General features: G+C 26.1%; 2 protein-coding genes across 2 annotated transcripts in view; both read right to left on the bottom strand.

Moving 5' to 3' along the window:
• Positions 1-3,416: 3,416 nt before the first annotated feature.
• Positions 3,417-5,053, bottom strand: LOC101498286 (dehydration-responsive element-binding protein 3). The gene has a single exon (XM_004501101.4). The coding sequence runs from the start codon at positions 4,914-4,916 to the stop codon at positions 4,401-4,403; it is 516 nt and encodes a 171-aa protein (XP_004501158.1). The 5' UTR covers positions 4,917-5,053; the 3' UTR covers positions 3,417-4,400.
• Positions 5,054-21,108: 16,055 nt separating this feature from the next.
• LOC101498625 (uncharacterized) overlaps positions 21,109-22,811 on the bottom strand; it is a 3,510-nt gene continuing 1,807 nt past the window's right edge. The window contains exon 4 of the mRNA XM_004501102.4: positions 21,109-21,564. Within this exon, the coding sequence (XP_004501159.1) occupies positions 21,318-21,564 (247 nt within the window). The 3' untranslated portion in view covers positions 21,109-21,317. The remainder of the gene's footprint in view (positions 21,565-22,811) is intronic.

Raw genomic sequence — 22,811 nt, 5'->3', positions numbered from 1 at the left:
TAAATTTTTAAATATTTTAATATTATGCCTTAAAAATTTAGTATTATAATGTCGTATAACTTTAAATGGTATTCAGTGCTACATGATTTATGCATCTCATGCATAATACAGATATTTCGGTAGTTTCACAAATTAAATAAGTTTCATCTTTTAGTGTAATATTAGTCATTTTTTTGGTAGTTTTTGTTTTTAAATGGTTTCAGTTATTCGTTTATGTACTGTATATTTTTACTTTATAAGAAAAAATGTATCCAAAATAAATTTAAACAACATATATTTTAAAACAAAACAAGTATATTGTAACTGTTATCACGTATAGCATACGCGTGTAACTGTTATTTTTTCCAACCCAAATACACATAAAAAACATGTCATGGAGTGAAAGACAGCGATGCTTCATCTCCATTAATTTTCACCTCCTATCAAATTGTAGCATATGATTTCCATGCTTTTCGTCATTAAATAGTTTTACCTTTTTTATTCAAATGGTAGTACTATCTCAGGTCCCGATTATAAGTCTTTATCATTTTTGTAATGTTCTTACAAGTATATCTCATAAAAAAAATATTAGACATTGAATACATCACCTAATATTTAAAAAATAAACATTAAATAAGAATAAAAAGTCATTTAAATAATAAATATATCTTAAAAATCCTAACCTTTTTTTATAATTGTAATCAGAGGTAGTACCATTTTATGAGATTAAAAGAGATGCACTAGTAATATAAAGAAACTTTTTAATATTATGTAATTACAATCATTTGATTTGCCATATTATAATGTGTTATTTTTAAAATCAAAAGTAATCATTTAATTATTTGTTACCGTGTAAATTCTAATTGATTGTTAAAATAAAATAAATCAATTTACGCTAAAAGTATATCTACTTTATTATCATAATTTTTTATACATTTAAATTATTACCACATCTATCTCTATTTATATATAATTTTAACACTACGGGAGAGAGTTATATGGTTCAAATAAACCATAAGCCTAAATCTCTTGCCTTACTTGCTTTATATATATATATATGTAATAAAATGGAGGCTAAATTACATATGTGGTTCCTTAACTTAATTTCAGGTAACGTTTTAGTCATTTATCTTTTTTTTTTTCGACTTGGTCATTTATTTTAATTTTAAGTGATAATTTGATATTTTATGTTTTAAAATTTCAACAATGTTATCCTTTTTTATACAAAAATTCAAAAAAAAATTTAATCAAAACTTATAAAATTAATTATATTCTTCAATATAATACAAATTTAATCAAATTCGTAACGCAAATCTTCAAATAAACTTATATTTTCATACTTTATTTGATATTGTTAGGAATAAAGGACTAAATCGAGAAAAAAAAAAAGGTAAAAGACTAAAACGTTACTTGAAATTAAGTTAAAAGACTACGGATATAATTTAACGTAAAATGAAAGGAAACAATAAAATGCATAACATGCATAACATGCAGTGGGCCTCACACGCTATATCTTTTCAGTCATATGAAAGAAAATCACGAGATACCATGAAAGGTAAATTAATTTATAGTAATAACATTCATAGTTTGAAAAATTCACTGTGGGCTATACGGTCATTTGCTTAATTAGAGACTGCATAGCCTCCAACAAAAATAGAAACCGAATGAAACCATCCTTATTCAGAGCGTCGAGGAAGAAGAAAAAAAGAGGAGTCCTAACATTAATGAAAGAGGCCAATATGGAGCTAAAATTGATATGTTTAATAATATATATAATCAACGTATATTGGCTTTATTTAGGTTAAAAAATATATATTTAAAAATTGTATTCCAAATAAAAAATTATTAATATTAATTTTATTATTGACATAAACATAACATTAACAATACATTAACAATACAGAAAATAAACATATTTTTACTCATGTACACCAATCATGATAGTTCATACCTATCGAATACTCACACAAATAGTATCTACGAGAGAAAGTATAGTTTTTTTTTTGTCACAAATATAAATTGTAGTTGTTCTATATTTTCATCTCAAAATATATGTTAAAATAATTTTATATATTTGATTTAAATTTTTAGATTATATACATTAGTTTTTTAATTTAACCTCTTTTATTTATATTTTGAAACGGAAGCAGTACGATTTTTAGTTTTTTAGTTTTTTTTGTAAAAATATAAAGTTGTTATTTTTAAGTGTATTAATCATAAGAAAATATACATTTACTTTATTATGTATTTTATTTTAACAAGAGATTCTCTTTTCTCATATAATGTGAATATATTAACGAGTTAAAAGTTAATTTTTAAAACAATGATAATTTTAAAGATGATTCTTTGATCTTACTGTCTTTTTGATTTGATTTTGATATTTTGATTATTTATTTCATTTATATATAAGATAAAAATTAATAATAAAAGTAAAAAGTATTTATTTACAATTTGTTTATCTTTTAATATTTACATATCTAATGAGCCAACTTGTTTTACTCACGACTAACACATTGTTTTTTCAACAGATTAAATAAAATCGTCCAACTTAAAAATTTAAATTCAAATAATCAATTTGACTTTTTTTTAAAATGACAAGTTAAATCAACCGACTCAAAAGATCATTTTATTTATTTATTTATTTATCATAAAATAAAACAGCTGACGTAGCCTTTTTGACTTTTTTTTTCTCAAGAAAAAGGTTACTCTGCACTATCGTGTAGTATCTCTTTTAAATGAGGAAATATACTTTTGAAGACATTTTGGTTGGTGCTATTTGTGGCCATATGGAGTCTAGAGTCTACCTTTAATAGATTTTTTCGTGTTTTTGTTTGTTCACTATACATTCGTCGTGCAATATGACCTACGGTCTACGAATTGGAGAACATACACTTGTGTTTAATTAATAAAATAGGATTAGCTAGCTAGTGTTATTTGAGACACTATATTGATATTATTGTATAAAATACAAATAAAATAATTGTGTATTTACAATCGAAAAAGACAATCGATAAGAGAGAAAAGATATTAAACAATTAAAAACTGTATCATTTGACATTAAATTTGATGTGCACAAATTATTTCTCATAAAGATATTTTACTCGTGTATTTTTTATTGAAAGATATCTTATTCATGTTGATAACGGTAAAACTCTCTTAAATTGCAGTTGATTTTAATTTAATTTTTTTTGTTTATATAAATGGTTGTTTAGTTTATATATCTGACACATGCGCTTTTGTGAAAGGGAAACTACAAATAATTTAGTTGAAAATAATTATTTGCGTAAAATATTATTCATGGGAGTCAAATCAAAGTGACAAACGCCAGTTAGTAAATGTGACCCAAAAGTGAAGGTCCAAAACCATCGATTTTAATTCTTTTTTGTTTGGGTACAAATAATCGATTCTATTATCAAAGAAGGAAGAGACATTATTGTACTTGTAAATCTAAAGAGAATTTACATTACATTACAATATTATGTACATGACGCGTTTAGAATTAGAATTACATTACCCGTTTTGTGTACTATGCTAGTTCTTCTTTGATGAAATTAAATGATGTTGTCCTTGTCCCTATGCACAGCAGGGAACACCAATCACTAGTCACCATTTGTGAAAGGAAACATGTACTCCTTTATTTGTGATCATCAATATTGTATAACCCTCAAAATTGAGAGTGAGAGGAGTGAGTGTGGGGGTACACATAATAACATACTCTTTAATTTCACCATTAATCTCTTCAACAACGCCACCATTGGAACAGCTGGGTATTAATATAACATCATATTCCCTTTCTATCCTTTGTCGTTTTCTTTCACCCGTAAAGGAAGGATTTAATAATTCCACTCATATGAACGAGGCAAACTATACCCTATTTTAGTTATTGTCCAATAAACTACCGCAGTAAAAAAATTTAAGATGAAATTTGAATTTTCAATAAAAAAAAAAAATCATTAACATTATTTTAATTAATGATAATTTTTTTAGAAAAATTACAATTTAAAAGTGAGGAAGAAAAAAAAGACAAGACACTATTAGACACAGCAGAACATCATTCACTACAGAATGAAGAATAAGAATAATTGAGTTTCACAAGTGTGTAGCACTTGCAGTCACTCATAACAGAAAAAACAACAAGTGACTGGAGAAACGCGCCAAATCTTGAAAAAAAAAGAAAATAATAAGAAAGAGAGAGGTTTATTCAAAACAAGATCGAGAAGATAACATTAATACACACATAATGACATTCAAATAAACAGATGAAGGATTAAGTGAAGGAGTTATATATAGAAACATGAAACTCCTCTCAAATCTATAGTTTGTAATATAAATAAAATAGTATTTAAAAAGTTAACATATTTAGATTAAATACATGAACTTTGAAAATACTTATTTGTTTATATTTGATTTGAGAGAAAATATTATATAAAGCCCATCCAAAAAACATCTTCCATAGTGTGCAAGCATGGAGGCTGATAAGCATCAATGGAATCTATAAAGACAAACTCCTTTTCAAAATCACCAGTGTTTCCCAACCGAGGAAGTTCAATGATCTCACTCAATTCATAAGAATTTGTGGAAGAGGGAAATTCCATATGAGCGGCTTTGGTTGCGGCGGCTTGAACATCGCGAGGAGCGAGCGAAGCCGGCCGAGGTAGCGAGTTAGCCAACTCAGGGAAGTTAAGAATGGCGGCGTTTCCTTTTATGCTAAGAGCGGCTACGTCGTGAGCTCTAGCCGCCATTTCCGGCGTGGAAAATGTGCCGAGCCATATTCGCGATTTCTTCCTCGGCTCGCGAATTTCGGACACCCATTTCCCCCAGTTTCGCATGCGGACCCCACGGTAAACTGGATGGCTGGTGCTATTGGTGCGTTTAATCTTTTGTGCTTGTGGTTCTGAATTTGAGCTGCACTCATTAGTTTTTGAGTTATTACTCATATTGTTTGCTTTGGGAATTATAGGAAGGGAAAGTAATAAAGAGAATTTAATGGGTCTAGACCCTTTTTCACTCACTTGCCAATCAGACTTATAAAGGTTCACTTCATCTTATTGGAACTTGGAAGGGACCTACATTCTTTTTTTTATATGCTGCACTGAGTCCGAGGATTCTATTTAGACTTCTAATTTTTATCTTTATAAATCTAACACTTTTCACAATTATACAACAACCCATTCAAACACAGTTCAAAAAGTTGTTGTATATAGTGTAAAGGACTATCATAATAGCTTTTATTTAATTTATATCTTAAAAAACTAAACATAAGTTTTTGAATTTGCTAATGATTCAACTCATCTAAAAAACTCTGTCTGTGGATAATATTATGAAAACTATGTAACATTTGAGACTTTTTTGTAAACCTAACTTTCAACTCTTTTAAACTTTTTATTATAAATTCCATATTGAGTACATAAAAAACTCAATGATTTATTTTATTTTAAAGAAAAACAAGGTGTGTATAGAGAAAATAGGTCGTTGTTCAAAAGAACACAATTTGTACACGTGCTCAACAAAATTTGTAATCAAGAATAGAAAATGCTAAACGATCCATGATACTTTGTAAATTGTATCCGCGTGATTAAAGAAAATGGATGAGCCCACACGGCTGACAAGCTTTGTTGCGCCACACAAACTCTGGACTCTCTCTGTATATTTGCTGCTTAATAATGTACAGTCGTTTGTTTGCTTCATCTTATCTTTTTTTACTGCCGTTTCCTGTTTCTTCACCCATATCACACTGTAGTCTTGTTGACCCTTCCTATGTTATCTTAATGTTATATGATCCCCTTATCACCACTTTCTGCAGAACCAAAATTTGGATTCTTTTTTTTTAATTACATTTTAGCCCTTTTGTATATGATTAAATATATTTTAATTCCTATATATATTGCGCTGCTACTTGGCTTACCTATATAAGCAAATTCCAGACATGTCGATATGTTAGCAATTTGATCAGAAAAATATATATAGGTGATATTGTTCGCTGTATATTTCTCCTCAGTATATTACCCATATATGGAGTCTGTTGGATTGTCTCCCTAGCTAGCTACGTATAGGTGCTGTAGAGATTATTTTTTGACCAAAGAGTGTCGTAGATATTATATATATATAGCCAACAATTGCATGTGACTGCTTTTAAAACTGAGTTTAGGTTTTTGGACTTTCTTCCACATTTACCCAGTGGTATTACTATCAGTCACTTCTCAAAGATGCAATCATTTATCTGCCTCTTTCGTTACTACCACCAAACTATTTCTAAACTTAATCAACAAATTAATTTTTAAATTTTATAAATAAATAAATGCATCATTAAAATTATAAAATAATAATTAAAATAATTTATATTTAAATTTTTATCGTTATAAATTGTCACATAACATATTAATTGAATATTTAATTTGATATCATAATATTATCACATTGTGAACTAATTTTTCGATAAAATTTAAATATTTTATGGATTAATTTGTTCATAATTAGTCAATCTACAATTACAATTATTCACAAATTTATTTATGAGATAACAAGATTTCATTAATAAATTTATCAGTGAAAATATCACATTGATGTGAATAAACACATATTCAATGACGATATCACACATAATTTTAATGATGTATTTGTCATTCATAAAATTCAGATACTAATTTTATTGGCGTTTACAATTTTATTTGACCAATTTTCATATTCACTCAATATTTATATATACACATATAGATCACCTATGTTGGTTATCATATTTAATATTATTTTCTTAAAATATTTAAATTTTGTTCTTATAAAATATTATTGAAATAATAATAAAATCATTTAAATATAATATTTCTTTTACACTTTGAAGTAAAGTATTCATACATATTATATTCTAATTAATGAGTAAAAACAATATAGGTAAATATTAGCATAAAAAATCATCTTTATATATATAAGATATTCTCTAAATTTATAAATATTTAAGTATGATCAAATATTTGTCTAATGTATGATATATACAATAAATTATAGTATTATAATTTTTTTCAAAATACTCAATAGCTCTTAGATGAGAAGGTAAAAGTATTTTTCAATCTAACCAGAGATTTTGCGTTCAAATCCAACTATGAGAATACAATAGTATTAATCTACTTAAGATATATATATATATATATATATATATACATATATATTATAATTATTGAAAAAATGTTACTCCTTCTATCTTAAATAAATTAAAGAATAGATGAAAACTAAAAGAGTTACTAACAATTTTTTACAGATGATTTGATTATTATAGAACAAAAGAATTAGAAAAATTGAAAAACTAAATCACCTACTGTATTTTTAATTGGTTTCATTTTGTTTCTCTCAGAAAAAATCGTTTTAGACATGCTCATTACACCCATTGTCGAAATTGTTGAAAAAACTTAAAAAATAATCAATTAAAATTAATTAAATCATTAAATATAATGTAAATATAAATTAAGTTCATTGAGTCCATGCACATTAACCACGTACAACAATATACTGATCACATATAAAAAAAACTAGATCAACAAAAAAATAATATATTTTATTCAAAATTTTGATAATTTAGTGGTAGCTCTATATAATAAATTACTTAACTTGACATAAATTATAAATTTTTATTAATTCAATTGTTGATTATTGAAATAATATATTAATAATTAAATATATAAAATTTTATATAAATTTAAAATTTATAATTATATAATTTATAATTAATATTTACTTATATTATTTAAAAATTTATTATACATTCATTTAAAATTATATAATAAAATATCAAATAATTTTGAAATTTTATAAAAATTTATAAAATGAATCTACTAGTAAATTGTTTTTATTTGAGTGTGGTATTAATGAAATTCATCTTTGGGGTCGGCACTCATGCGTATTATTGCAAGTGGCTGTTTATTAGCTCTGCACTTTATGTCAACAGCGACGTAAGATAATTAGTCCGGGAAGTTATTATTGTTTAATATATGCGTTGACGTAAAAAAAAAAAAAAAAAAAAAAAAAAAAAAAAAGAACAAAGATATGCGCGTTTCAACATTTTTGCAAAGCTTGAGCGGTTGTTTCACTATTTTTTTACACAATTGTTTGTTTCATTTTTTTTTGACACAACTGCTTGTTTCACTATGATATCCCAATACCTGCGGTTGCGGCAACTCAGCAACTCAACGTGATTTGTTTGTTTCTAATTTATTATGTTAGGCTTTAAGAAAACAAATCGATTCAAAGTTTCACCCTACCTTGAAGTTTAGAATAAAGAAATAACTTTTCTTTACGATGTAGAAATATACTTTATAATATAGAACGTTTGCTTTGAATTTTTTGGATCTCATGCTCATTGAACTATCTTGCATGTAAATAATATCCATGTTAAAGTGTTAATTGGGTTGGGTATTTTTTATATTGTTTTTTTACTAAAAGAAATATTTATTCATTTGAATTTGAATTAATGTAATACATTAATCAAGAAGAATACATATTCGTTAAAATTGTAAATGGTGAATTTATTAAAAAAATTCACAACATTCAAATTAATATGTTAAATGATTAAAATATTTACAATTTAAATAAATTAAGATGATCAGAATATTTGTGCGTTTGGATCTACAATATTAACGACATTGAAGTGTTCAATTAAATATATGTACTATATCAAAACAAGAAAAAATAAAAAATATTGCATTTAATAGGTAAAATAATATAAAAAATACGAAGAAAATATATATTTATATAAAATTAATTTAACTTGTTTAGATAAAAGATAAAAGAAAAATGATATAAAATGATGATTTGGAAGAAAAGAAAAATCACATATCACTTATCTATTCTACTGTAAAGAAGAAATAAGAGTTGAGAAAAGAAGAAGTTTGTTGCAGCTCTAGATTAAAAAGTGTTCATTCTGGGTTGGGTACTCCTTGTTCCTCTATAAATATATCTTTTTCCTTATAAAAAGTTAATATATTAATCTTAACTAATGAGCAAAAACAAAATTTGTTACCGTATAAAATATGAATTAAAGCAATGCAATTGAAATAAAAAAATTGATTATAACTATTTAAGAAAATTTAACTCGACGTGTAAAGAATCAAACTTATTCATGTCGACTTTCCACTAAATTGACTAATAATGTCTTTTTGAATGAAAACAATTAAATTTAATTGCAATTTTAGCTACTATATTTATCAATTCATTAAATCAGTCACTCTATTATAAAATTTGACAATTTTAGTATTTCGTTCTGATTTTTAACTAAAAATTAGCGACGTGATATTCTTTAACGTGTCATATCATACAACAATGTAGAATAATTAATATATATGAAATAAAAATAAAATTCTTTAAAAATTGAATTTTCTACTTAATAAATTTTTTGTTTTTGTAATTTAATCAATGCATATATATCATAAAATCATATATAGTACAAAAAAAAAACTGTTGTTACATACAACATATACTTATTTAAGGAATGTATGTGGGTAGAATGACTCATTGAGTCTCCGTGACAACATTAATCATATATTTTCGTGGCTAAAAACGTAGATACTTACCGACAAAAAAAATCACATGTAATGTTACTCACGATCAATCCGTGAAAAATTCTACAATTTTCTATATAATATTCATAATTTTATCGATGATATTTCTGTGGGTAACTTATCATTTACTTATGAAATTTTCGTAGGTAATCAAAAAATTATTTTAACTATATTTTATTTTTCCTGTTTGCTCTATTTTTTTAATGTATTTTTAAAATAAATTGTAACCATATTAAAACATCATTGTCAAAACAAATTGAAGTTTTATGTAAATAATATTTTCAAAACATACATCGTGACTACTACAAGTTTTAAAATAAGGATAATTTACACTATCATAATTCTCAAAATAAGCACACTATCACTACCATAAGTTTCAAAATACACATAACGACACTATCGTAAAATATATATATATATATATATATATATATATATATATATACATGGCAAGTTATTCCTCTTAGAAAAGAATTATGAGTTCTTTTTCGCTTCCATCAATGATTTGTAAGAGTTTGAACAACTGGAACTTGAAATTTGTTGAAACTAGGTATTCTTTGTATTTTCTCTTAAACAAAAGATTTAAGTGAATATTTAGTAAGAAATACAAAAGCTCAATGTTGGATTTGTATCTATTATTTGTCTCAAGAATATTAGACACCAAATATCATATTCTCAATCACTTCAGGTATTGGCACTCATTTATCCATTGATGAAACAACCAAATAAAAAACACTAGGACATTTTACTCGAGTGTTGGTTGGTTTGGACATGTCACAAGAAAAGAGATATCAGATATATATATATATATACACACACACGAACAAATCTAAGCAAAATATGTGGTCATGAAATCAGTATTACTCCTTGTTGTCATCATCATAAGACTCATCCTCGTCATAATCTGGATTACGAAGCAACGGGAGGACTCAACCTGTATGGTAGCAACATTTTTTTACCAATGTGGCTAGCTGCATCTGGAGCTCTGAAGTGCGCAACTCTGTTTGTTGAATTTAACTCCCCTCGCCAATGTTGCTCTGTTTTCTTTAGCTCCTCGTGTTCTGCCACTTTTGTTCGCTTCTCAAATGTTCTTATATGTGCAACTATCTCGTTAGAGTGTTGAGACAAAACATTGGTGCAACCTTTAGGTGGACGAGAATCTGGGACTAGACTTGTGACACTTGGTCTATAAAGTGATGATCTATCTCCAGTACCATAGATGCACCATTTATTCTTTCCCCAATAGATTGGACCCACACGTCTAAACGAACTTCTGCATTAACCACTTGGCTACCACTACTAGATGTTTCCCCATCTTTGGAGGTCTGCTGTAACTTACCTTGAAATATTTCCTGCTCAAATAAAAAATAATATAACATAATCAAATTACTTTCGCAAGAAATACAAATGAAAGAAATGAATGATTTAATATTTCTTACTTAAGTTTTTTTTTTGTTCTTTCATCAATCCAAGAGTTGTCATTCTTCTTAGTGTGAGTCTTTAAAAAGACTTTTTCCAATGTGGGTCTCTACCTAACTCTTCAGCCTTACAGAAATACAAAAAATAGCATAACCGTAAATAAGATGAGAGCCATATTTCACCAGCAAAGGAAAATAGCAAAATATTTCAGCAAAATAGCTCCATGCACAACACAACAACACACCAAAATAATAGAAATAGCAAATAGTAGGCATGTCCTTGAGCCAAACATTAAATGGTTAAACAATATGACTTGGACATAGAAAACGTACCATCCAAATGGTATGTTCAATAATGGATATAGGTCCACCAGTATGAACAGCTTCTCCTTTAGAAGAATCACAATTTTTCTTTGCTCGATTTGATATCTCTTTATACGACAGATCCATCCATATATTCTCAAGATCATTCCAAACAATTTCGCTCATCCAAGTTGGACACTTGTGCTTCTTTCTCACTTGCATCAACATATCCGAAAAATGCATTGATCTTTTGTATTAAAGATATTCTTAATCTGAAAAATATGCTCAGTCAACAATGCAAATTTCTCCTGCAACATTACATTACAAATAATTTATAATGTTTCAATGTGTATCAACACAATAGTTGAACTTATGAATAAGATATATAACATAATCTTACACCGAATTTGTCGAACCAGCAATCCAAAGTTAACTATGGGATTGCTCCCCAGTTATGATACAAATCAACATATTATGATGTAATGTCTTAGGTGTGGGCCTTCGAGGTCACCCTACATGGTAAGCACTTACAACACAATTTTAAAACAAATTTGTTTTTTAAATAATTTGAAACAAACCCTATATCTCATATAGTAATGAAAAGTTAATCGAAACTAGTTACATACCATCGACCATCCGATCATAACATTGTTCTCCCATCATGCGCAACTCTATTACTAGAATTGGAGCATTGTGTCCCTTGAGTCTTATTACCAGTAGTAATAGGTATTGAAGGTGGTGGATTACCTGTGAAACAATGAAGATGATATGTGAAAAAATAAAACGAGTTGTTATAATTCAATGGCCATATTCAAAAACAATAAAACTGCAATTCAATATATAAGGGGAACTGGCAAAATTTAAAAACAATAACACTGTAATGTAATAACTCTTTTCAAACGTATATGAACAAAAGGCAGATGACTAATGATCAAGAAAATCACCAGAGTTGCAAATCAAACACTAATTCACTTCAATTCATTCACTAATTACCACTAATTCTAGTAAACCAAACCAATGATTCAAACATCTAATTCACTTCAATTCACCACTAAATTGTTAAAACTAGTTTAGTGGAAAAAATAATTGCATAGTCATTTATTTCTTATTTATTTTAGTTAGACAAGAAGGATTAAACTACAGAGATTTAGAAATTTTGAAGTTGTTACTTGTAAAACAATGAAGATGAGATGTTATGAATTTTAATGAGATGTGAAAAAACAAAACAAGTTGTTATAATTCAATGGTCAGATTCCAAAACAATAAAACTAGCTACAATCTAGTAACACTGCAATATATATATACTATTGAATGGAGCCATGCTTATATATGTTCTTTCTTTTTTTTATATATAAAAAATTAAGGTTAAATAATGATATTCCAGTTAACGGTTAATAATATCTTAATCAAATATTATATTATATTGAAAAATAAATTTATATTTATCTTCGTTTGAATCAATAACATTAATAAGGGTGTGCAACTCGAGCCATTTTTATGCTCTTTTTATTACTTAAATTGTTTTCTATTATTATTTTGAAAGGTTATTTACATGTATATTAAATTAATATTTTAATTTTTAACAAATAATATTTAATTTTAAATTCACTTATTGAAACTCATCTTGGACAGTACACTTCAAAATCAATTTTGATTTAAATTACATAAATTAATAAAAAGTTGTTTTTACATTATGTATCTAGAATTAAATTAGTTTTCGTTTTGTTCAGTTTTCATTCAAAGGAAGTAGGTCAAAATAAACTTTATCAAAATAATTTTTCGTGGTCACAATATCAAAGATATACTATTGTACCACCCAATGAGTTTGTTATTACCTGTTTCATTAGTACACTTTTTCGGATTCCATACATTTAAAGAGTCCTAAATTCACACATTCGAGAACATCATATACCGGTAGGATCTCAAGTTCTCAACCATTAGATTGAAAAATGTAAGTTTTTATAAATATTTTTTAATATAAATTGTCAAATTTAAATCTTGATATTTCGATCTTAATCGAATGATTTTCAACGTGTGAAATGCGAGGACAACTGGACCGCAGCAATCCTGGTCCGTTTTGGAGTTGGTCCCATAAACGTGAATTTTTCAATTATAATGTTAAGACAATAGTCATTCACAACAATCCATGTCGTAAAAGTAACCGGGATCGGTGCCACATATATTAATTTCTCCTTATTTATTTTTTCATGATTAAGGAAACAAGTAACAGTATCTCTAACATCTCCAACGGTGGTAGATAAATGAATTCGTAACTGGCATATAATTATGTAAAATTTAGTTTTTGACGAATTTGCTGTTATCTCAGATGCTCTCAAAAATGATATTTTGATAATTTAAAAATAATAAAATTATAACTGTTATTTTTTTTATTAATTTATTAAAATTTTAATAAATTTTAATAAATTTATATTTACTATTGAAGTAAAAATTAAATAAATTTCTTTAAGATAACGTAATAAAGTAGACCTTATTTAATAAATTTATATTAAAATCCACCGTCGAAAACACTGTTAGAAACCTTAAAATGAGATTTGAGGGCCACATTAAAGCACGACCCGACAAATTATGCAACTCCAGATACGATACTTGACTTGATGGGTTCTAAATTTTTGTGGTTAACTGTATATATTTGAAAAAGTGAAAACGAATGAAATAGCAGGAGCGGGTACACACATTATTGTTGAATTATATGAGTTTTAATATGTGAGAATACGATGATTAAATTCGGACCATTAAAAGAAACGATTTCAGTTTTCATGATTTAAGACAGAAAAATGTTAGATAGTTTTACATGTCGATGAATAGATCAATATTATATAATGCACATGTAAGATAAGTTTTTGTATTATGAACAAATTTATTTTCGCAATTCGATTAATAAGTTCTAGCATTTTAGTTAAAAGAAAATTTCATCATTGATTTAAATGAAACATGATGAGATTTATTTATTTAATGGAAGAAACTAAATTGATACATTATATACAGACTATTTTACTTGTTCGTACTGGACAAATTATATATATTTTTAAATTTTGTATTTTAATTAAATTAAGATTATAATCATTCTATTTTAAAACATGACAATTTAATTATTCCGGCTCATAATTTTTATTATTTTTGTCAATTATTTACATTTGAAATTTATTTTAGTGACATATAATTTTAAAGACGTAAAATTATATTTTATAACTTATCGATGCTGATTTAAAGTCTTAAAATATAATTTAATGTCATCAATTTAGAGGTCACATCAATAAAATTAAATTCAAATGTAGATGATAAAGAAAAAATTTTAAAATTATAAAATAGACAGCTAAATTTCTATATTTTGAAACATGGAGATTAAAATTGCAGTTCATATAAAATATAAAATATAAATAATTTGAATTTCAAAATTGATTAGAGTACAAAGTGATGTTAAAACTTAGAAAGCATGTACTTGTTAGATTCGCGTGCTGTCAACGATAGTTAAACTCAAGTTGTTGTACGATGTGAATGAACTCGTTAATAATTGGATCTAACATTTGTAGTCTATTATTGTTGAGTATTAATTACACTATATTATAGTGTGATGTGATTGTGATTTAATTAGATTGAATGATGATAAGCTATACCGAACTAAAATGTTGAATTCGTGGCTGTGGCTAAATGCTAATGCAACAAGCTAGCTAGATCCTCACTCTAATTCAAACAAACCATAATAACTTTGAACTGAATATCCAATCTAACCAATCTCAATCAATTTTTTAGCTACGCCTAAATAGCTATAGGATTATTTGCCAAAAAAAGAAGTATCTATAGGATAATAATTTCTGAGGGTTGAGTCTTAGAAGAACTATTTCCTTAACGGTTAACATCAAGGAGTCCATAATTATTTATATGACGTGCATTTAATTTACAGACAGCAATATCAAACCACATAAGCTTTTGACAAGAAAACATGAAGAATATGTAAGTACTGATTCAAGCGACGAAGAGTAAGTGATGTCGACTGAGTTTATTGGTGAGCTAGACTTTTTTAAATTTAACATGAAATTTTTAAATTTTACGTTAATACTAACTAATAAGATTAAATTACTTAAAAATTAAAATATTAATATATTGGCATAAGGAAATTCAAAATCTAATATAATAATAATAAATATTATTCATATTTATTTTAAAAAGTTAATCTAATAGACTTAAACACGTTTTTGCTTTAGGTAACTTAATTTTTTTGAACTACGTATAAAAAAATATTGACTTTACCTATTTAAAAAAAATTTAGTGTCACTTACATATAACATAGACAAGACTAAAAATCTCCATCAATAGATGTGACCTAATCCCATTATTTTTTATAATGAAATATAAACAAAATTATTATCTTCTTTCAAGTAAGAAAAAGAAAATATCAGTGATTAAAAATGAGAAGATTACAAAGAAAAATGAGAATAAAAAGTTAGATGAGAGAATAAAATTATACGAAGACAAAACCATAATCCAATGTAAACAAATTAAGATCACACCTAATTTGATAGTTTACCTTTAGAAAAAGTTCATTTGTTTTCTAATTAACTTTATACATTTGTTATTTAAATGTAATTATATTAACTAAGGAACGAAAATATCCTCAATGAGACAACGTTATTATCTAAGTCAATTTTTTTCTTACCATAAAAAATTTGGAGCACATTTTCATATTATGAATAACATGCGATTTGACTTATTTAATAAGGTTTTTATAGATGTTTTGAAAAAGGAATGTACTTTTATTTTTTATTTTTTTATGTTAACCTGGTTTTATAGAAAATAAATTTAATAATTTGTAATTCAGACAAAAGATAAATTAAATTCGATGGATGATTATTTTAATCAAAGTTTGAACTTGAATATTTGCAATCCATTTGAGCTCTAGTGGGATGCATTTTTTTTTTAATTATGAGGTGCTTAAGTTAAAAATTAAAAGATAAGAATAAGTAATGTATATATAAAAGGCTACCTACTTTTTTAGGTTGGAGATGGTGTTATAATATAAAAGTACATACCAACTTTAAAAGTTATAGAGACAATGACATCAATCAATTTTATTAATGTTTTGTCAATCTTCGATTTTAAGTAGATAGTTCCATATCTCTATAATTTTATAATTTCTCAACTATATGACTTCAGACATATTTTTAGTTAAAATATTTATTAATAAAAAAAAGAAAACCAAAATTGGGAGATATAGATCTTACTCGTAAAAAGAAATATAAAAATTGTTAGATTTTTTTATCGAAACATTCAGAATTTTTATCTCTTAAACAAAAATGAAATAATATAAATTTCTTATATTTTTTCTTTTTCGTTGTCTTAAAACTCTTCACTAACCGTAAAACGTTGTGCTTGATTTTTATCTGTATCTTCTAAAATAGACTTAATGTGCACAATTTCAAGTTCATTCCTTCCCAAAGAGTGTGAAGAGAAATGAATACTATACTAGTATTAATTAGACATGTAAGAACTAAGAAGCCACAGTTTGTCCTATTCGGTCCCAACCATCACATGTAAGAAGCCTAAATATCTTCCCACTTGGAGAAATGAATACTATACTAATATTAATTACACAATGTAGTCTATTTTAATGTCATCATACTTTTCTTTCTGTATTTGTAAATCTGACATAATATATGTTACAATTACAAATATAAAGAATCATATTTATCACCATTCCTTGAGTAACAAATGGAAGATATATAATAAAGCATTAAATATCACATACCGGATATACATAGACATAGTACGTACGGTAGTCGCTCAATGAGTAAATAATGTACGGTAGTCATGGTTTTTTTTGTTGACAATGTCAATATTCACATAGGAGGATTAGGATACAATTTAATTTGTTGTTTCCATTTTACCTATTTTTGTTCCCCTTTTGATATAAAAACAAAATCGTAGGGGGATTTCACTCACTCTTGAATGATAACAACCTCTCTTCATTATTAATATTTTTTTGTTACATTCTTAATTAAGTTTAACATACATACATTAATAATCGGTATTATACCAGACAAAACACAAAATATTAATTGTTTAGTTATTTTATGATGACACAAAATAATCAGTATTATACCGACAAAATACATAATTAATTGTCTTTATTAACTGTCTTTGTAATATTAGTTTATATTGATAGTGCACAGTAATGTTTTGTAAGACATGAATCTGGCATTTCAATTTTTTTTTTAAGGTCTAAGCTTAGTTTAGTTCGCTATTTGTGGTAGATTTACTTTTTAGACATAAATTTGGCTTTGATGGGTGTTTAATATGATTTATTAGCCTTCTTAAAAACCTTTCATTTTAATATATTTAAATAACTAATAAGACATATATTTAAATAAACTAGAATTAATATGTCAAGAAAGTTAAATTCTATTTTGATATTTAAGATAACATTTTAAAGAATTTGATTTTATATGACATTTTACTTCAATTGTATTTTATAATAATATATTTAAATATGTCAAGAACTAAAGAAAGTTAATATACTTAAATTACTAAAAAGTCTAATATTTAACAAAAAAAATCATAATTTAATATAGTAAATATAGTAGTAATAAAAAATATTATATATTTATTTAAATAAGTCGGTTTGATAGATTTACAAGACTTTTTATATAGCATGTAATTTGATCTTTTTAATTAAATGAACTTCTTTTAGAAGCATTTGACTTGTTTGTTTTATAAAAAAAGTCAAGTCTATCTTAGACTTTACTTAGGTTAAATTACATACTTTTGTCGGTCAACATGACCTATTTTCATCAATTTTCCATTTTTTTTAATTTATTGGAAATATACATCATAATTTTATTAGAGGAAATGAGAAACGGGACATGAAAGGAAAATAAAAGAAAAGAGGACAAATGATCCATTCAAAAAAAGAAGAAAAAGGACCAACTATTTAGTTCTCATTCATTAAGCCTTTATGCTGCTTTGTATACAGAAATGACATGTATTTTTCTTAGTTTGGGACCAGACTAATAACTTGGTTAATTAATTACTATGGTCCCTTTATGGTCTACTCCAATGTACAATTTCACGTTCACACACAATCTAAACATGGATGAAATTATGCAAGTACGAAAATGTTGTGTAGGTTTATGTCCGAATCGAATGAGTAAATGCTGCTAGCACCAATCTACTAGCTGTGCCTCCCAATATAATGTGGGGTTGAATTCAACTATTACACGCTCTAGTCCCACACGCTCCAAGTTCCATTTGATTCATCTTTAATAAATATACATAATTTTTTCAGTAGATTTTATGTCTGGTTAGTTAAGGAAGGTAAAAATTGTTCAAGATGATTAAAATTGAAGCATTTTGAAAAAGTTTTACATATAAATTCTAATTTTTTGTTATGGGATGCTTGATAAAAAACAATTTAAGTTCGCATCTGAATTTTTTCTTCTTATATTTGTGTTAGAGTATTACGAAATATAGTTCATATATTAATTTTAGATAATCTAATTGTATTGGAAGCTATATAATGTCAAATTATTTACTTAATGTTATAATTTGGTTGTCATTACACACCTGTTCTGATTTTATAATATTGTTTGATATTTAACAGAAAAAAAGAAGCATAATTAATCTGTTAAAGTACTTTGTTGTAAAAGTTATGACTATGAAAAATTTGGTATTTAAACAATCCTACGTGATATTTTTTATTGGAAACCTATTCATATACAATTATAGTATGTATACATTTGTAATGTTAAGTACTCTTGTTTGAGATGATTTTTTTAATGAAAACATTAATTTTAGTATATGAAAAATTCAAGTTAAAGATGATTTGATACAATTGAAATTATACAAAATATTGAATAATACATAAATATTAGTTGAGATTGATGTTAAGTGTCATGTGAAATAATATTTATCATTTTTTTATATATGTAAAATTTTAGAGTGATTTAACTTTAAATAAAAATTTTAAAGTGGTATAAATTAACTATTATAGTAGTTTAATTTAAAGATACATTTTTCTTATTGTATTCTTTTATAGTTTGTGTCAGTTTTGAAAACAAAAACTTCCATCATAAACACGTTGTAAGATTTCTCTCTCGACGCAAAACACATGTGAATTTGTCGAATATTTTAGTATTAGATTTGAGAATCTTAATGTATTACTCAAATGCAACAAGGAAGAAGAAGCATCCAAAGAAGGTTATGATGGGTATATCCGACTTTATAAAAGATGTCTGTGACCACAATACGACATCTCGATTGGGATTAAAGATTGAAATCCCGTCGTGATCTTTAATATTGTGAGTATGATTAATAATAAATCGAACTAACTCCAAAATAATTTGATATTTGATTTAATAATTAGGTTGTTGAATTTGATTTATAATTTAAGTAAATTAAATTTGAATTGAAAATTAATTTTTTTAATTGAATGAGTTGAACTTAAATTATACAAAATTCAACTCGTTTGTTTTAACGTACACCGACTTATTTTCAAGAAGTATTTTAGCAACATGCATCAGGCGTATCTTACCAAATTATATAGTATCAATTTGTTATAATGTATGAAATAAAGTTGACGTGTGAGTTGTGCAAAATAAAATAAATTTGGTGTAAGTATTAGATTGCAGCATAAAAATAATATTGAACACAATCTATATGTAATTTTGAAATAAAATAAAAATTACTTGAAAAACTAATATTTAAACGTTGGATTTTCAATGCTCTATAGTCTATACAAGTCATGGGTTTGATGCCCTATTTTTTTTTTTTAAAGTTTTATATATATATATATATATATTTTTTTTTTCAAATAATTAGTCTTTAAAAGAAAAATAAAAGTAAAATAAAAATTGAATTATAGCAAAATTAGTTATACACATATTCTATCAATGTAAAAATGTAATAGTAACATCTAATACTAACAACAACGTCCAATCCAATATTAATCTTTCAATAACATATTCTATGCATTGTTTTTTTGCTGCAAAATCATTAATAATTTATTAAAGTTAAAAATTCTTTAAAAAAATTATTTTCAATTAAAATCAACGTAAAACTATTTAATTTATTTTGTGATATTTTAAATCTCAAATAAGAAATTTATTTTGAAAAAACTCCTTTCAAACAATAACATAGATAGTTAGTATTATCTTATAATTTATGTATCCATTAGAAAAACAATAAAATACGGTAACATAATTCAATATCATAAAACTTGATTTTAGTTCAATTGTTAACACCTTTTTAATAACTTTTAATTTTTTAAATAGAATTTCATTATCTTAAAAATTTACTATATTTCAAATAAGTTTTAAAAATTTTACAACGTAATTTAATTTACCTAGATAAAAAATAATGTCATAAAATATTCCTTAATAAACTCAAGGTTTAACTGTATCCTTTCTAAAGGAATTTTTCACTAAAATTTTGTAACAATTTGTTTATGGATGATGACAAGTTGATGGTTTGTTTTACTTTTACAAAAAATGTTTAATTGTTAAATTTTGATTGGAACATGAAAGAAATACCATACTATAATATTATAAAATAAATTTTTTGTTTAAAATTATATTTATATGGCAATATTATTTTATTAAAAGCCTTAGCTTAAAAAATGAATATGATATATATATATATATATTAAAAAATTGTGACGCCTAAAAATTAGGGGTCTTTAGCGGCACACCTTTTGAACACCCTTAGAGCTCCTATGTCACAAATTATTTCTCTGACATAGTAAAAAAAAAATCAACAAATCAAAGATGAGATATTATATTTGTCATTTAAGTCAATTATTTCCAATGATAATATTGAATCATAAATATTAGTTTGATATAAAATTTGTGTCATTTAAAAGTTAAAAACAATCTATATAATTCTTATTTATCCATTGTCATTATGTTGCTGGCCAAAGACACATACAACGCATGTACCTTTTTTTATAGGTAAGTTTGAAACAAGAAGAATATTTTAATCTGACAATTTAAGTTACAGCAGTTCTTTTATTTATTTTTTCCTTTTTTTACCTTTATAAATAATTTTTTTGATGCTTTTCTTCTCACCCTCTTCTTCTTTTATGACTTAAAATGAAATCGTCGTCATCACTATCATTGTCTATTCTTTTCTTGGCTTTAATGTCACCATTATTTGATCTCTGTTGCTGCTTCTGTGAAGTTCCAGTTTTAGTTGGAGGCTTTGATGATGGCTTAACAGGAGTTCCTGTACGAAGCTCCTTTTGCTTCCTCTGCTTCTTCTCAAATGCTTTCTTAGCTTTCTCAGGAGACAACAACCCATGTTCCATTAACCTGCACAATGTGGTGTGTAAATGTATGCCTTAGTTTGCAATAGCAAGGTTTGATCCATAACCAAAGCAAGAAAACAACAACAGAAAAAGACTCTAACTGAATAGAAAACATCATCATCAGTAGGGTCGGCCCAAGAGTAAGACTACTAAAGCCATATTTTTTTAGGCCTGATAACATAAATTCATCTGTCAATAATTTTTATAAACAAAAAAACCACATATGTAGACAAAGTACCATATATACTAAAACTTGTTTTAGCCTACATATAATCAGTAATTAATGTATGAGTCTTTGATGATTAGGGTCAGCCTAATAATTTTCAATAGTTTTTTTTATGTCCGTCAAAAAATTATTGGGATAGCCTTAATCATCAGTTCAAGACTCACACACTAATGACCGATTATATTGCTTATCTTTGGACTGATAAGTAAAGAAGCAAAGTGGCCTCTACAACTAATACTGTGAAAAAAGACTGAACAAATATTATTCTACCTGCCAATACAAGAATCAGTTTTGTGTGTGAATATTACACGGAAAAGAGATATATTGTTCAAGCTGTGTCATAAGACGTAGTAAGAAATTTTCATCTTTTGCATGTGATAAGAAAAATTGAGAGCTTGAACTGTACTCTGCCTATAAATCAGGCCATGGAGGTCTATTACATACCAATGTAGTGGAACCAATCTTCTTTGCTGGTGGTTGTTCAACTCTAGAATCAACTATTGAATCCCACCAGTCAAATGTGAATAGAGGAAGCAGATAAAACAGAATAGGATGATTTAAGGACCAGAAACAGGTGATTTAGAAGCTGCCTTATGGGACATGAAAAATCATGGCAGACTGATATTTTGTCATGATATGACAATTTTACCAATTTTATTTTAGAGCAAAATCTGATCAACCTTTTTTACCAACTTTGAAGATTCACTTCCTTTCTCATCAACAATCTAGTTCAGTATTAACTTCGAACTACTTACAACATAGAGCATCATTATTCAACATACGAGTAATGAAAAATAAATAGAGAGTATATTTAATTGTCTAGGCCTTTCCTTTTATGAAAAAAATATAATATACCATCTTTAACACATTCTTTAATACACTTATTCATTCATTTTGTAAAATGCAAATTTACTTGTCTTGTACTTAAATCATTTTAATTTTAGATTTGATAATAGAGAATGAGTTATATTAAAACCCTAAATAAAATAACACTCTGTCTTCCAAGGCATGTCTCTGCAGGAATG

The sequence above is a fragment of the Cicer arietinum genome, chromosome 5, assembly GCF_000331145.2.
Source record: "Cicer arietinum cultivar CDC Frontier isolate Library 1 chromosome 5, Cicar.CDCFrontier_v2.0, whole genome shotgun sequence".
NCBI classification, from domain to species: Eukaryota; Viridiplantae; Streptophyta; class Magnoliopsida; order Fabales; family Fabaceae; genus Cicer; species Cicer arietinum.
This window is presented reverse-complemented; position numbering and strand designations above follow the sequence as displayed.